Here is a 14,867-nt window from a genome sequence, read left to right as displayed (position 1 = left end):
CTTCTGGGGTGTGAACAATTACACGTGCTGCCAACCTACATCAATCTGCATGGTCCATCCAGTCAGAAGGGGAGGGGATCCTACCAGGCACTATATAAAATAAATTATTATGACGGCGCCTATAAATATAGAAGGGCCCTACAATAAATAAATCCTCAAAGGATCATGCAACTCAATCGATAAATTTTTAGGGATTACCCCCTTCCCTCCCGCTTTTGCTCTAGTTGACTAGTCCCTTCACCTGTCTACCTCCTCGTCTATTGGATGGTAGAGTCCAAGTAAACCAGTGGGCTGAGCCACTCTTTGGAGCATTTCATTTGGTTGGGGGGGGAATATAATTTTATAAGGAAAAAATAGTTCCAACGGGAGCGTAGTGATGGAATAACTATCTCGCCAGAAGCCAAGGGTAATTCATGCTTTATCTCTTAGCATGGGAGCTGGCTCCTCTAGGTGGCTTTTAAATGGAGGTGAGTTTGTGTGGCAGGCCCATCCCTATTTCTCTGGGGTTGGTTCAGTCCTGAAAAGAGTTTGTTATGGGTCACGATGCGGAGCAGCCCATTTCTCACAGAGAAGCGGGGGTGGGCGGATTATAAAATCTCATTCAGATAGGGATCCCAAAGCAGTAGAACACGGTGGCTTAGGTTTTGTTGGCGCCGTGACGGGGAGGAGTCTCCCTGAGAACCGTCTGCAGCCCCCAAGGGTGTACAGAGGTAGAGCCTCTTCCCCCCCCCACACACGCGCTGGCAGTTGGTTCGGCCCAGTTTGAAGCTGGGAGCGGGCGCTCACTGAAGCAACGGCAGCAGTGGTTCTGTGAGGGGGCTCGAGAGCGGCCGGGAAGCTCCCTGTCTCGTCACCACCGACTGGGCCCGGTCCCGGCCGCGGCCCTTCACCACCGACCGGTCCGGCCGCGGCCCCGGCCCTTCACCACCGGCCAGACCCTCCGGGGAAGGTGAGGGGCCGCTTCTCCACCCCTCGCTGGCCCCCGCTGAAGCACGGGGCCGTTGAACGGCTTCCCCCCCCCCCCCGCCCCGGGGTCTTTCTCCGCCCCGCCCCCCAACTGCCTCGGTGTCTTTCTCCGCCGCCGCCCCGTCTCCCCCCTGGGCCTGGCTCCCCCCTGCGGGCCCAGTCTGATTCATTTCACGGCCCCCTCCCTTGACTAGAAGCGGGGCCGGCTTGGGCCCGTGGGGCCTGGGTTGACGCCGTCTCTGCTCCCGGCCTTTCTAACCCTCTGTCTCCTCCCGACCTGCAGGAGGAACAAGATGCCTAACCCCGGAGAGAAGGCACCCCCCAGTGACTGCAGTGACCCAGAGAGCATGCCCTGTAGGCCCAGGAGAGCGAGGCAGGCCCAGGAGAGCCATGATGAGGATGTGCCCAGCCTCTGCCCACCACGGCTGCCAACGTGTACGTCCGCCTCCGGTTATGCTAGAAAAGTCTGGTCTCTACCGTCCTCACACGGTTCAGTGCAAACAGTGGTTTAACCAGGGATGACAGGGATTTGCAGAGAGCTTTGAAAGAGAGTCCTTGGGTTTGGAAGGGACCTGTAGTGGGCTCATGCCATCCCGCTGCTTCCAGGCAGGGTTGATTTTTACTAAACTAGGGTTGAGAGATGTCCTGTCTCTGCCTCAGATGTGGAGGCTATACAACTGCTCTTGGCAGCTTGAACCATTGCTGACCTGTTTTTAGACTAAGTTCTACAATGGCTCTTTTTCTGTGTTTAATTATGTTATGACTGGGCATCGCGCACAGTACTGTAATGTGCTGAAGTGGTGCTACGGGGCAGAAAACGTACAAATCTTTAACTGTTCTGCTAATGTTCTTAACTTGGTGACATGGAATCCTAAGCTCCACATCCCATCCCACTACTAACCTTGTTGGAGAATAGACATCGCAATTTTTTGCAAAGATCACCCCAGATCAAAGTCTTACGCTTCCCATCAGCTGTACCAAATATTCCTCTCACTTCATGCCCTAAAGTGCCTTATCTGTTCCTTCAGAGGCTTCTTTAGAGCATGTTTCCACTAAACCTCTTTCATTTTCTGCCATGAAGTGATTTTTTTTTTAAGTTAGTCAAAATTCAGTACAATCTTTACTGCACTGTGACTCTTAATTGTAGTGTGTCTGAACTGTGAGCTCTTTGGGGCAGGGATAACATCCTCTGTCTTGTACAGCTTTCAATAAATGACAGGTGATGTTTTTCAATGGTCACTAGATGTCGCTCTTATTTCACATGATACAAAAAGAGGTGGATTTATCTGGTATGAAAGGAAAGAGGGGCTCATCAAAACTATGAATCTGGGTTTTAGTCAATTCACAGCTTGAATTCTTTCTCACATGAGTTGAATTGTAACTTTGGGAGAGCTTATACATCATTTTCTGTATATGCATCAACTTAGACAAACAGTGGTGCAGCTTAAGAATTCCACCTGTCTAAAAGATCAGTAAATTCCGTTACACAGTTCAGTGGAACTAAAAACAGAAAAAAACTCAAATGTTCCCTTCCTGTAGCACAGGGGTCTTTAGTAGTTCTTATCCAACAAAGATTTAAGCTAGCTAGGGACTTCATACGCAGGTATAGTCCCACTGACTTACTCAGGCCAGTAAGAATGCAAATGTATATGATTCTTTGCAGGCCTGGGCTTTATATGACTGACATTCCATAACATACAACCTGCTATTATCCCTTCTTCACACAACCCTCTTCTCTAATTTAGATTGTAATCTGTTCAGAGAATGGACATGTCATTTTACCATACCCCCTTCTACACCCGTTATGGTATATACTATTTCCTTCACCTTGCTTTGGTGTGGGCTAATCAATTCAAACTCATTTAGCAATTGTTCTGTTTCTCTGCCTCGCTGAGGAAGGTTCTCTACACCCAGCTTTCTAAATTATCCTGTATTGATCTTTCATATATAACTGCTAGTGTCCTGATCCATTTTTCCACTTGCTGGTCAAGAACTTTCTAGGCTAAGTTATTTCCCCTCACACACACACAAATAATGTTATCCAGTATATGGATGATAGATGCTTCTATAATGAAAGTATATCAGATACAGGCTTCATTGGCATGGGTTATCTAGTTATCTCTAAGTTCTCTCATTATTTTAGACTTAAACTATAGCATAAATGAGCATCTTTTTCAAACTCTGGGTTTCCTTGGCATGTAAAATAGTTACAAGATTAATCAACTCCACTAATTAGTCCTGATTTGTAGTATCGTAGCCCTAGAGACCCCAACCAGATTAAGGGGAGGGCATGGAGCTAAGCACCCTGTACAGACATATAATAAATCCTTCCTATCCCAAAGTGCTTACAATCCTAAACCACTCTCTTGAATCTGTTCCACAGAGGCAGACCCTTGTGCCTTTGCAGAGCCCTATTGATTTCAGGCTTAAGTGGTCTACATACACAAATCAGATTGCAGAATGGGGGCTAAGGTTTAAAAAATAACAAGAGGGTGAGTCACCCAAGAGGAGGATATGAAGGCAAGCCTATAGCACTGTTAGAATCTATAATTCCAACATGTGACTCTCTGCTGTCTCATTCCTATTCTGTACTGACTTTGGTGTCCTCTGCAACTTGTAAATTGTTCTCCCACTTTATGGCTATTAAGCTAGGCCATATGGCACCATATTTTCACCCCACTTCTCTCCCGTAACTTAATCAGTAAGTTTCACCTGTAATTTTTCCTGTTGCTCCAGAATGTAGAAAGCATAGATAATAGTCCCACAACTGATGATTTTCTTGAGATTCTGAAATGATTGTTGCAGTACAAAATCGGTAGTTCATCAGCTAATATTTCCAAAACATGTCTAGGAGATTACGCATACCTAGGGAGTCAGGAGACATGAGTTTTATTTCCAGCTCTGCCACTGACTCTGTGTTTGTGTTCAGGCACTTAGCTTCTTTGAGTCTCAGTTACTCCATCCGAAAAATGCATCTGACATGCGTTGGGAGGTCTATATTGAAAATACTTGAGAGGAAGAGAGCTAATTCCTTTTTACCTAACTTATTTATTCTTAAAACGGTAAAAATATGAAATTCTTCTTCAGAATACGTCTTCCTAGTATCTTTACACTGGAAAGGATGCTATTAAAATAACTTATAAGACTTGTACTCATTTCACTGTTCACTTTAAAAACAGAACAAGGTAGAGAGACATTAAGTAGTTGCATAATTATTCTGGAGATCATTAAGAGGTTAAAGCCTAGGTATGAGAACATGTCAAAAGTAATAAAACCAAGTATGACCTGATAAGTCTTTTATACAATCCATTTTTATTCAGCTAATTCAATGAGCAGTCTTATATTGCTTTTGAAGACCATTTTAATTTGAACAATTATTTCCTATATTGGTGTTACCAGTAACCACAGATTGATATTTTAAATTCATTTTGAGACCCAAACTTGCTTCCATTGAAGCGAATGGAAGTTTAGCTAACGATTTCACTGGGAGAGGATTGGGCCCTTGCTTTTGACCATTAATGAAATTTAATCTTCCATTGTTTAGACATAGAAACCAAACTGATCAGTTTTACTTTTGTCAGGGTCAGCATTTCGTCTTCAGCTGGGAGCATAATGTTGTTTCTCATATTCTGAGGGGAATGTTTTAACCTCATCACACATACACAGGTTTTCATTCATTTTACATTTCCATATTAAATTTTGTAAAACCTTTTAGATTTATTAAATGTTCCATCTAAGACCGTAGTTGATCATGATAAAGAACTAGGTCTCATTAATTTCCTTTTTGCAGCCAGCCCTCCACAAGTTCTTTCCATGGCAGAACTACTAGAAACAGCACAAGAGGTTTCCAGAATGACCATTGCACATGAGATTGTGGTGAACCGTGACTTCAAATTGCAAGAGGTCAACTTCTCACCAAACAGGTTTGCTACACTCCTCTTTGTTTTTCCTCTTACCTGAGGTTGCAGATTATATGGCTGGGAGGGGAGGATTTGGAGGGATATGGCTGTTGAAAGTATGTGGAAACTACAAAGGAAAAGAAAGTGGGTTTGGGGGGCAGGGGTGGGGGACTGGTGCTATATGATATGTTTTTTTCAAGTTTATTTTTCCCTTGGAACTATGATGAATGCCAAGTCTGGTCATCTTTGAATTTAATGGAGCACTCAGAGATTTCAGAGGTGTAGACAGTGACCTTTTCTTAAGTATTAATCAAAGTAACAGAGATGTAAAATCTTTAGCAAAGATCTTCTCTCAGCAATCTGCATTGTAGCTGCAAACTTCCTGAGTCCTATCTGAATGCCTTAACCTTAATCCTTCCTGGTGCTGTACAAAAAGAGGCTCTGTAGAAAGGTGTCTTGCAAATATTGTATGGTCTTGTTGATCTTCTCTGAGGATAAGAGTAGTGGTTGGGGGATCTGAAGGGAGTTATCTGCATCTATTGCAGGTTGGCTAAACATCACATTCTTCTGAAGTAGGGTGGGCTGCCTCTGAACTATTGCTAAGTGGTAGAAAAGTAAGACTAAGGTTTGTCTACACTTACATACATGTGTAGAGTACACACACTGCATGCACAGCTAGCATGGGTATAAATAGCAGTGTAGAGGGTGAAGTGCTACTTAGATGAGTAAATACATGCCTGAATTCTTAGGCCCTATTAAATTCACATTTCATTATGATTAATTTCACAGATATAGGATCTGAAAATTGGTAAATTTCACCTTTTCAGATGTTTAAATCTGAAATTTCAGTGTTGTAACTGTGTGGGTCCTAACCCAAAAGGGTATTTTTTGAAGGGGAGGGTGGGGGGTCATCACAAACCTGTTTTGGGAGGATCATGGGATTGCAACCCTCACTTGTGTGCTGCTTTCAGAGCTGGACTCTGAAGGCAGCAACCGTGGAGCTTTCTGCAGCCGCAGGAGGTTCCCAGAGGTGGAGGTGGGTGTGAGCTCCACCCAAGAGCAGCTGTGTAGGGGATGGAAGTCTTTCCCCTCCCCAGCCCAGCGGGATCTAGGAGCCCCCTCGCTGGGGCGCTCTTAGTAGCAGGGAGAGATCAGATTTCACAGAGTAGGGTTTATTTCACTGTCCGTGATGTCTTTTTCATGGCTGTGAAATTGGTAGGGCCCTAGTTCTGTGCACAGTGAGACAGTGCTGCCCAGTGTCCCGTTGCTGGAGCCTTTCCCTTCTGCAGGGACAGACTCTGGCAAGCTCCTCCTTGCCAGAACTTTTCCCTGCTACCTCAGCCTTTTATTGGCACATGCAGCTATGAAACAGTATGGACATAGCCGGCTTTCCACTGTGGGGTGTAGCTACACGTACCTTACACACCAACCCCAGTGTAGACAAGGCCAAAGTATATTTGGTTATGGTGAAAAGAGATGGCTGGGTAGGAACCATATTTGGGAGAACTATGGAATGTAGGTTGATAGATTTCAGAGTAACAGCCGTGTTAGTCTGTATTCGCAAAAAGAAAAGGAGGACTTGTGACACCTTAGAGACTAACCAATTTATTTGAGCATGAGCTTTCGTTGGTTAGTCTCTCGGTTGATAGAGGTTCCCATAGGAGGGAGAGTGGTGAGGCATGTTGCTTCCAACATGAGAATAAAAGTTCAAAGAAAATGCAGAGAGGTCCATTATGGCCCCTCCATAATGATAGGTGTGAGATGGCTGAATATTAATAATAGTTACTTGTTCCCCCTCCCCACTCAGCCTGGAAAGCCGAGTGAAGGAGACATTGCACAAAGCTTTCTGGGACAGTCTGAAAGAACAGCTCTCTGCTAGTCCACCAGACTACACGCATGTGATCCAACTGCTACGGGAAATTAAAGAGGTGAGCAGTCATATAAGCATCTGTCTTTAATACACACAACATATTGGAACAGGAGCTAAGTGTTTAAAACTAACAGCCATACCTATCTGCAGAGCCCCACAGCAGCATCTAACATACTTGCCTGACCTGGCCCATACCTCTCCCCTTTTATAGTCCTGAGAGGCAGCTGCTCTCCCAGAAAGCCATCCCGCAGGGCACTAAAAACTATCCCTGCTATAAACGAAAGAATAGGGACCACACATTATTTAGGGGCTGATATATGGTCATATAGCATCTTCTGTGTACACCCCTTAAGGGAGCAATTAGGAACAAACATTCCCTTATAGCTACTAGGAGGGGCCCCTAAGTTTCAATGTGCTTCATAGTCACCTGAGTCCTCATTCCTATAAGGCCAGTCTGTGATTCTTGCTGTGCAGCTCCTGGTGAGCTGCAGGGTTCCTAGGTTTGAACAAAAACAGACTCTTCTCTCTTTGACTTTCTCTTTGGGGCAGACCATACTGTCGCTGTTGCTGCCACGGCACAGCCGACTGCGGAACCAGATTGAAGAAGCCCTGGATATGGAGCTGATCAGACAGGAGGCTGAGCATGGGGCTCTGGACATCCCCAATCTCACCACGTACATTCTAGGTAAAATGGCGATGCTGTGTGCACCTGTCCGAGATGAGGAAGTGCAGACACTACAGGGTGTGAGAGACCCAGTTCAGCTGCTCAGGTGGGTGACACAGGTGGGCCTCCCATAAACCAGCATATCCTCAATCAGTGATATGTTGTGGCAGGGAAATCTACTGCCTCCTGCCCAATAATCATATCACATCTGGACTCCTGATACACTGAGCCTCAGCTTGTCATTGCTGGTAGTTTGAGTTTCTGAATAATGAAAATTGGATTAAATTGTTCAGGGGAATGGAAAATCCAGTGTGAAATGAACTTGAGGCTCAGTCTGGTTCGTAGGGGACATATGTCCCTCTCACAAAAACTTCCATCCTAACTGGCACTGAATAACACCACTACCCTTCCAACCCCTCCATGACAGTCATACCAGAAGGGAATGAACTATAGTGCCTGATTTCTCTTCTGTTTATCTAGGTTCTTACATGGCCTTATCACGAGATCATCTGAGTGCCTCCCAGCTGTTTAAAAGTAGTGGTAGTAGTTTCTTTCCCTTCATGCTGTGAGGGAGAAATGACTGACTATCTGTGTGAGAGAGAGACTGAAGAACCTAAGTCTCAGCAATGGACTTTGCATTTAGTTCTGAGTGCAGTGAGCCCAATGATCTTTCTTCTTGCAGTAATGAGTCCATAGGTTGGGTCCATGTCCTGTCTTCTGTACTCATAAGCCTATCCCACTGCTGGATAATTTCATTGTTTCAGTGGAACATAGCTGTTGTGGGAGGTCATGGTCTCTTCTGACCCTTCTGGTGGTCTCTAGATCAGGGTAGAGACAGCATGGAGGAACACTGAAGTAGCTTGCACGTCCCCTATTGTACTAGTTCTGAGGCTAAGTAAGATGGTCTCGGGGGCATGCAATGTGGTACCATTCCCCAGCACAAAAACCAGATTTTTAAAGAGTCCCTGCTGCATGAAAAGGAAGCCACTGGGTAGTGTGTGGGGCTGGATTGGGCTGCTGGTGAGTTCAGGACGGGAGTACTGACTCCCCCTGCACTTGGAATGCCCAGCACTGAAGACTGGGTCTCTGTGGCTAACTTGACATTGGTGAAACTTGCCTCTAGGTAGCTGGGGCAATCTGACTTCAGTGAGCCACTTGCAGTGATACTTTTTTCCTTTTGTCCTCTTATTCACTCCAGGGAGATTGTCCGGGTGCTAGACCTGATGAAAATGGACATGGTGAATTTTACCATCCAGAGCCTCCGGCCCCACCTGCAGGATCACTCTGTCCAATATGAGCAGAAGAAATTCCAGGAGCTCCTTGCCAAGCTGCCCAGTGAGTGTGTGGGGAAGGAGAGAGAAGGTGCAGGGGTGTGCTGGCTCATCATCAAGAATACTTATAGAAGGATTGAGAATACTGAGCACCAACACAGGGCGACATAGGTCCAAAGTGCATTAATATTCCCAGAGTACAGCAGGTGGGAAAGGGATCTCACTCTGGGGCTGCAGGGATATCATTTTCCATGATAGACAGCCCTCACCCACAAGGGGACAGATTCAGCAGAGGAGTCAAGGGTTGGTGGGTTTGGAGCATGAGCTTATCCTTGGCAAGGGTCTCTTGGCACATGCAGTGTGTGGTGTAGGGAGGCTTGTGTCAGATGGCTGTGCTGTAGCAGCCCTATGGAGAAACCAGTCTTCCTAACAGCTTACTCAAGCATTTAAAGTGTGCACATACAATTTTAAGCATTCATTTTAAAGCAAGTATTTCTGTTAATGGGACATTGGTTATTTTCCTCTTTACTACTGTGGAATAATGTACACAAATAGGATTATCTGCTGCTTAGTTCATCTCCAGTTACTTCCTTCCCCACCTGAAACTGGTCTTCTGTTTGACATCAGCCAGTGGTGCAGACATTCTGCTGGTAGCAGATACTAGCTTCAGGTGCAGGGTAAACAGGAGCAGCAGATAGAAACAGAGCTGTTAAGGTCTTCCATGCAAATTTGTATTAGTAACAAGATGGAAAGACAAAACTGTCAAATGCTGATTTAAGGAGACGTGCTTCTAACCAGGGGATGGATTGGTAGTTAGAGCACTAGCCGGAAGCCAGGACACCAGGGTTCTAGTCCCAACTTGCTCACAGACTTGCCTTGTAAAAGAGAGCAAGATATTTAATCTGTTTCAGTTTCTTCCTGCATAAAATGGAGAAAATAGCCATGGCAGGGGATGTTGTGAGATTTCATTAAAGTGTATAAAAGGCTTTGAGAGCCTCAGAGGAAAGGGCAAAATGTTAAACAGACCTGTAGTCACCCTTGGCAGAGCATTCTAGAAGGTTTTTGTGGATGCTTAAATCAAAGGCAAGCTATCCCAGATAAAGAGCAACAGTTTACTGCTCCCTGTACCAGCTTTGCTGGCTTGCAGCAGAGCTGGTCTGGTTTTGTTAGAGGTGTTTCACCATATGTGCTCTAATAGTTCCCAGCCCTCTGCACATTATAAAACTTGGCTGAGACCAGCCCTGAACATGCCCCTCTTCAGTTCCACTGCTACTGGGCCAGCATCACTGTCCTGACAATGACATGGCTGTGTCCTATGAGAATGAGCCTGACTCTGAAGCTTCAACAGGTGTCAGTCACTTCTAAAGTACCAGGGGCCAGCACGAGACATTGTCTCTTCAGAGTGTAGCGTAGTACAGTGAGTGAAAACAGTTCCTTCACCATTCAACTTGCTCAGTCTGATTTTTCCTGCAAACCTCTCTCCATAATCCTATTCCAGACAGCCTGGATCATACAACTGAGTGGTTACACAAAGCAGCAGCAGAAGTCTCTGCATCTTCTCTGTCATCCCCATCCCATCCTGAGGTCCATGGATCACCCGTTCCACTTTCACTGGGGGCTGTCAGCAGGATCTCAGCTACACCAAGTCCCATGTCTGTGTTAAACCAGGGATACATGAATCTACTCCACTGGGAGCCAGGCACAGAGAAATACCCTGAGGTAGGACTGCTCTGCCCCTTTGACGTGGCAGTTAGAACTGGCCTGAAGTACAAGCAAAATAAAGAGATGCTTGGGCCCTGAATCCTATGCAACCTCTACAGCAGGAGCCGGCTTTGTCTCTGGGTTAGGCAACAGGACTGCAAGGGGAGACCATAGCTCTCTGCTGGATTCCCTATCCCTTTTTGGCAGTGAAAGCTTCTAGCTTGTGGCTTATTTCCCCTCTTCTGTTAGGCTGGGTCCCCTGCAAAACATAAGGCCTTTCCTGCTTCCGGGAGTTTGTGTTTGATCAGTGGTTCACACCCTTCTCTATAGGGGAGCCCTCTCTCCTTATCTGTACAGAAAAGGAAGGGCAGTGGCGATTCTCCAGCTTAAGAACCCCCCTGCTTGGTGAGCACAGCTCTCCCCGTGCCCACAAGGGGATTTAATCTTTCTTTGCAGACTCTATTGATGGACCAAGCCCGGCTGCAGGAGGTACAGTTGCAAGTGAAGCAGCTAACAATCATAGCTGCAGTCCTGCTGGTGTCCAGCAGTGTGTGTGGAAGTGCCTTGTTCAGCTCGCCTGGGTTTGTAGATAGGCTGAAACAGGTAACAAAGGCCCTCTTGGAAGGGCTCCCTCACACAAGGTTGGTTGCTTTACCATTATCTTTTCCAGAGGGAGACAAGTGCTGGTTGGGAATGAGAAGAGCTGCAGGAATCAGCTCTGGAACTCAGAGGAGAGTTAAAATCCAAATAGGGGCCAGGGCTTCTGGCTGGGGGAGGAGTTTCCAGCTGGGAACTAATCCCCTGGAACTGGTGACTCACTAGTTAATGGGGAACTGGTGATGCTGATCATTCTGATCACAGTAACAAGCACTAGGGCAGCTTAGTTCAGGGGACACCAAATGAGTAGGGCTGGTTGTCTGCCTTATGTTGCTATCATGATGCTCCTAGCTGTTCGACCCTCTCCCTGCTGTAAAGCAAAGGTGAGGAGCAGCCCAAGAATATAGAACATGCCTCTGTAATTTAGGTTCCAAGAAGCTTTGCTGGACATCAGCAATCATGTGCACCAGGAAGTTAGTGAGTGTCTCTTGCAACTGGGTTACCCTGCTTTCACAGATGACAAATCTGCTTCCTTTAAAGGCCAGATAAGGAGCATTGCAGAGGAGGACAATGCAGTGCGGAGCGTAATTGGTGAGTCCCTGAATAAATGCCTAATGTGCTGGCTTCTTACTTTAAAAATGAGGCCCCCCCTACATCTTTATCTACAATCTATGCTGGGCCTTAGAGTGAAGTCCTTTCCCAGGACTGGTCACGCATAGGCAACCACCATGCAAGCTGCACCTGATGCTAGATGTGAGTGTGAAGGTCAGTCTTTGGCCTCTTTGCCCAGATTGCCACAAGGTTGGGTATCTAATGCCCCTAGATTGAGATCCTCTCTCCTTCTCCAGAAGTCATCAAATGATAACAATCAAGCAGTGAAATACTCTATAGGCCAGTACACCCCATCTCAAAGCACTTCACAAAAGTGGGGTCATCCCTCTTTTACAGATGGAGAAACTGAGGCACAGTGACTTAAGGGACCTGCATTCAATTGCTGGCTCTGCAACCGAGTCTCAGTTCAGGGCTCTATCCACTAGCCCCCCACAGGAAGATGTAAATTACCAAGATATTTCAAACTAAGTCTGAAGTCTTTCCCCGCTGATTGGTGCTGTTGCAGTTATTGCATTTAAGCACAATCTTAAATTCCATGTTGCGTTCTGACATCTGCTACACACATGAATTTTTTTATACTAGAATGATTTCCCTTCTGTTCTCTTCAGAGCTGTCTCTGGGCTGCTGAGCTGATAGTGTCTCAAATTGTCATGTGTTCACTCTTCCCTTAGTGACTGACTGCTCCTGTCACACCCTCTCTTTTCATACCTACAGAGCAGCGGATTCATTCATTTCTCAACCTTCATCTGTCTCCTAGTGCCCAGAACTCTCGCAGTCTCCCAAAAGGCCTTGCTCTAATTCAGGAAGAACTGCTGGAAGTTGGTCACAGGTTTGGCAGCATGATTCATCACAACAGGCAGGTGTATGGACCCTACTACCTGGGAATTCTAAAAAAAGTTCTCCCAGAGCCAGAAGCAGGAATAGATTCTTTCTAACCCTCACAGAAAGAACCACATGCACTGGGGGCAGAGGACTCAGTTTTCAGAATCATGCTTTGGCTTGTGAAGTCTGTTGCAGCCAACTAAACAGCTGTCCTGTTCTGGGGGGCAGCAGCAGCATCCAAAGCACTTCTGCAGCTGGGGACAATTACATAAATACCAACTGCCAATTCCCCATTTGTTTGAATAAACCTTTAAACTAAAAAAAAAAAAATTGCTCTTTTTTCCATACCTGCCATTAGTTGGTCTCATTACTTGGAGGGGCAGTGAAACATGGAATAAATATGGCAAGATGGATTTCATAATGCTGTAATGTATCCTGTGAATTTGAACGCTGATTTTTCCTGCATTGGCATTAAGTGGTTTTAGCCTGCTTTCCAGACACCTATTAGTCTCAGCCAAGGATAGGGGATTTGATTAAGATGCTTTGTGTTAAAAATGACAGAGCCTAGTTTCTAATGTAACTGATATACTCTTCAGTGTTAACTTTAAAATCTGATTTACTTCATATGTGCCATCTACACGAGCTCAGTTTTTAATCCCCTAAGGCAGTGGTTCCCAAACCTGTTCCCCTGCAGGGCTGGGCCAGTTTGTTTACCTGCCTCAGCTGATTGCAAACTGAACTTGCAGATGGATAAAATATTTCCCTTGTTTAACCAAAACAAGAACAGCCATTTTGGTTCCAGGCACCAGCCACTGCTTATTCCTTGACCAAATTCAAATTTTAAAAATGAAAATTAAAGACTTCCACACTATCTACATCACAGTAAACAAAGCAAAGGTGTGTGTCTGAGTTTATTTATTAATTCAGTCTGTTCTAAATTGTACAGTTATGAAAAACAACAAAACGACCACTGGAAGCCCAGAAATATTTACAATCTCGCCTTGTTGTAGTGAGGTCAGTCTATGTTGTTGCACAGATTGGTTATGTTTGGTACCACAAGATGTTTAAAATTCAGACAAATTCAAGCAGATTAACAATTGTATATACAGGAAAATAAAAGAAAATTCAAGTATCAAAATACAGAGACAGATTAAATAACATTTTTATTACAAATCAGTCCCACTGCCATACATCACAATTAGCAAAAAGGTCTACATTGCAAACTGAAGTTGACTGTTCTCTGCCATGTTGGGGAAATCTCAGGTTATTTTTCAAAAGACAAAATTTGAGTTAGCTCTCTCATTTCAAGCACATCAAATTGGCTTCTGGTTGTACCGGTACCTCTAAATATGCCAATGTAGGACCTAAAAAGGATCATGGAGTTGCAAACAGAGAGCTTGTTATAAAATGAAAAATCTTACTGCACTCAACTGATGTAAGCATAAGGGAAACCACAGAAATGCCTGCTGACAGATAGCTGAACTCTGGAATGAGGGAGTGTTAATGTAGCTGAGGCCAGGTCAGTTTCACAGCTCAAGAAATGGAGTTGCTCAAGGATACCATTTGGTGTCTGGTCTGTACATTGCAGCAGCCTCACAAAGGGCAGTGGTCCAGCTCAGCTTCCCCTCGAAACACACCCAAATACCTTTTTTCTGCAAGGGGAATGGGGGGATGCCTCAGAAATCCAAATACCAACTTTCTTCTAGAATTTAAAGGCAAAACTGAACAGCCGAGATTACCGTGTTTTTTTTTTTTAACAGGTACAGAATAGAATAGGATACAGCAGCTTGAAGCTGAATACATTAAATGACTGCACCCTCATTTTAAGAAGACAATTCAGCTATTAATCTTAGTGTCTGTCTAGAGTTCTCAGCCTGGACCCATACCAAATACAAAGGGAGATTGCTCTAGAATACTGTCTATCCTTTGAAAAAGGGAAGGAAGTGGATCACAGGTTGGTAACAGAACTAGCTCAGAACTTTGAAAATTAATCACATTCAGAACCCAAAATTTAGGACACTTTCCTCCAGATACTGTGAATCTCTGTAGGAACACAAGAGCCTGAACAGTGCACAAATGGCAAAGTACTAAGAGACTGAGAGCCACTTGAACTCCTGAAAATATAGGCTGGGGTCCAGGAGGAGAGCCCTACCAGGCAAGTACCTTGAAAACATACGCTACTAAAGCTCAGCTCCTCTGCAATACGTATTCTGTGTCAAGGAGAAAACAAACACCTAGCAAGAGAACAGCAAAGGGGGTTGCTGAGTCACTGGAGACAACAGCAAGATTAGAGTCTTCATCACTACTTTTACTGCCAGCCAACCTCCAAAGCTCCTGCATCCAACAGAGAGCTATCCCTCCTCCAAAGCAGGGGTTCAATCTCTGCGAACAGACTTGTTGCCAACACACCAAATATTTACACTTACATCAGTATGAACTGCAACATAGACATAAGAAGGAATGTT

General features: G+C 45.1%; 1 protein-coding gene across 2 annotated transcripts; it reads left to right on the top strand.

Moving 5' to 3' along the window:
- The first annotated feature begins 770 nt into the window (after nt 1-770).
- TCP11 (t-complex 11) lies at nt 771-13,477 on the top strand. 2 transcript variants are annotated; one of them, XM_074936426.1, is made up of 10 exons: nt 771-949; nt 1,250-1,401; nt 4,757-4,889; nt 6,673-6,793; nt 7,285-7,505; nt 8,598-8,734; nt 10,169-10,389; nt 10,828-11,012; nt 11,396-11,559; nt 12,295-13,477. In XM_074936426.1, the coding sequence occupies exons 2-10, from the start codon at nt 1,260-1,262 to the stop codon at nt 12,513-12,515; spliced, it is 1,545 nt and encodes a 514-aa protein (XP_074792527.1). In that variant the 5' UTR covers nt 771-949; nt 1,250-1,259; the 3' UTR covers nt 12,516-13,477. The 2 variants fall into 2 exon arrangements, with proteins under 2 accessions (XP_074792527.1, XP_074792528.1); XM_074936427.1 differs by having other exon boundaries at nt 10,828-10,860; nt 11,509-11,559; nt 12,295-12,378.
- The last annotated feature ends 1,390 nt before the right edge of the window (nt 13,478-14,867 follow it).

This window comes from Natator depressus, chromosome 21 (genome assembly GCF_965152275.1).
Source record: "Natator depressus isolate rNatDep1 chromosome 21, rNatDep2.hap1, whole genome shotgun sequence".
NCBI lineage: Eukaryota > Metazoa > Chordata > Testudines > Cheloniidae > Natator > Natator depressus.
This window is presented reverse-complemented; position numbering and strand designations above follow the sequence as displayed.

Bases quoted from the DNA above. Each gene is read 5' to 3' on its own strand.
- TCP11 (XM_074936426.1), top strand. From the start codon at position 1,260: ATGCCTAACCCCGGAGAGAAGGCACCCCCCAGTGACTGCAGTGACCCA. The intron at 6,794-7,284 runs GTGAGCAGTCAT...TCTTTGGGGCAG, and splicing joins TGCTACGGGAAATTAAAGAG to ACCATACTGTCGCTGTTGCT. The intron at 10,390-10,827 runs GTAGGACTGCTC...CTTTCTTTGCAG, and splicing joins GCACAGAGAAATACCCTGAG to ACTCTATTGATGGACCAAGC.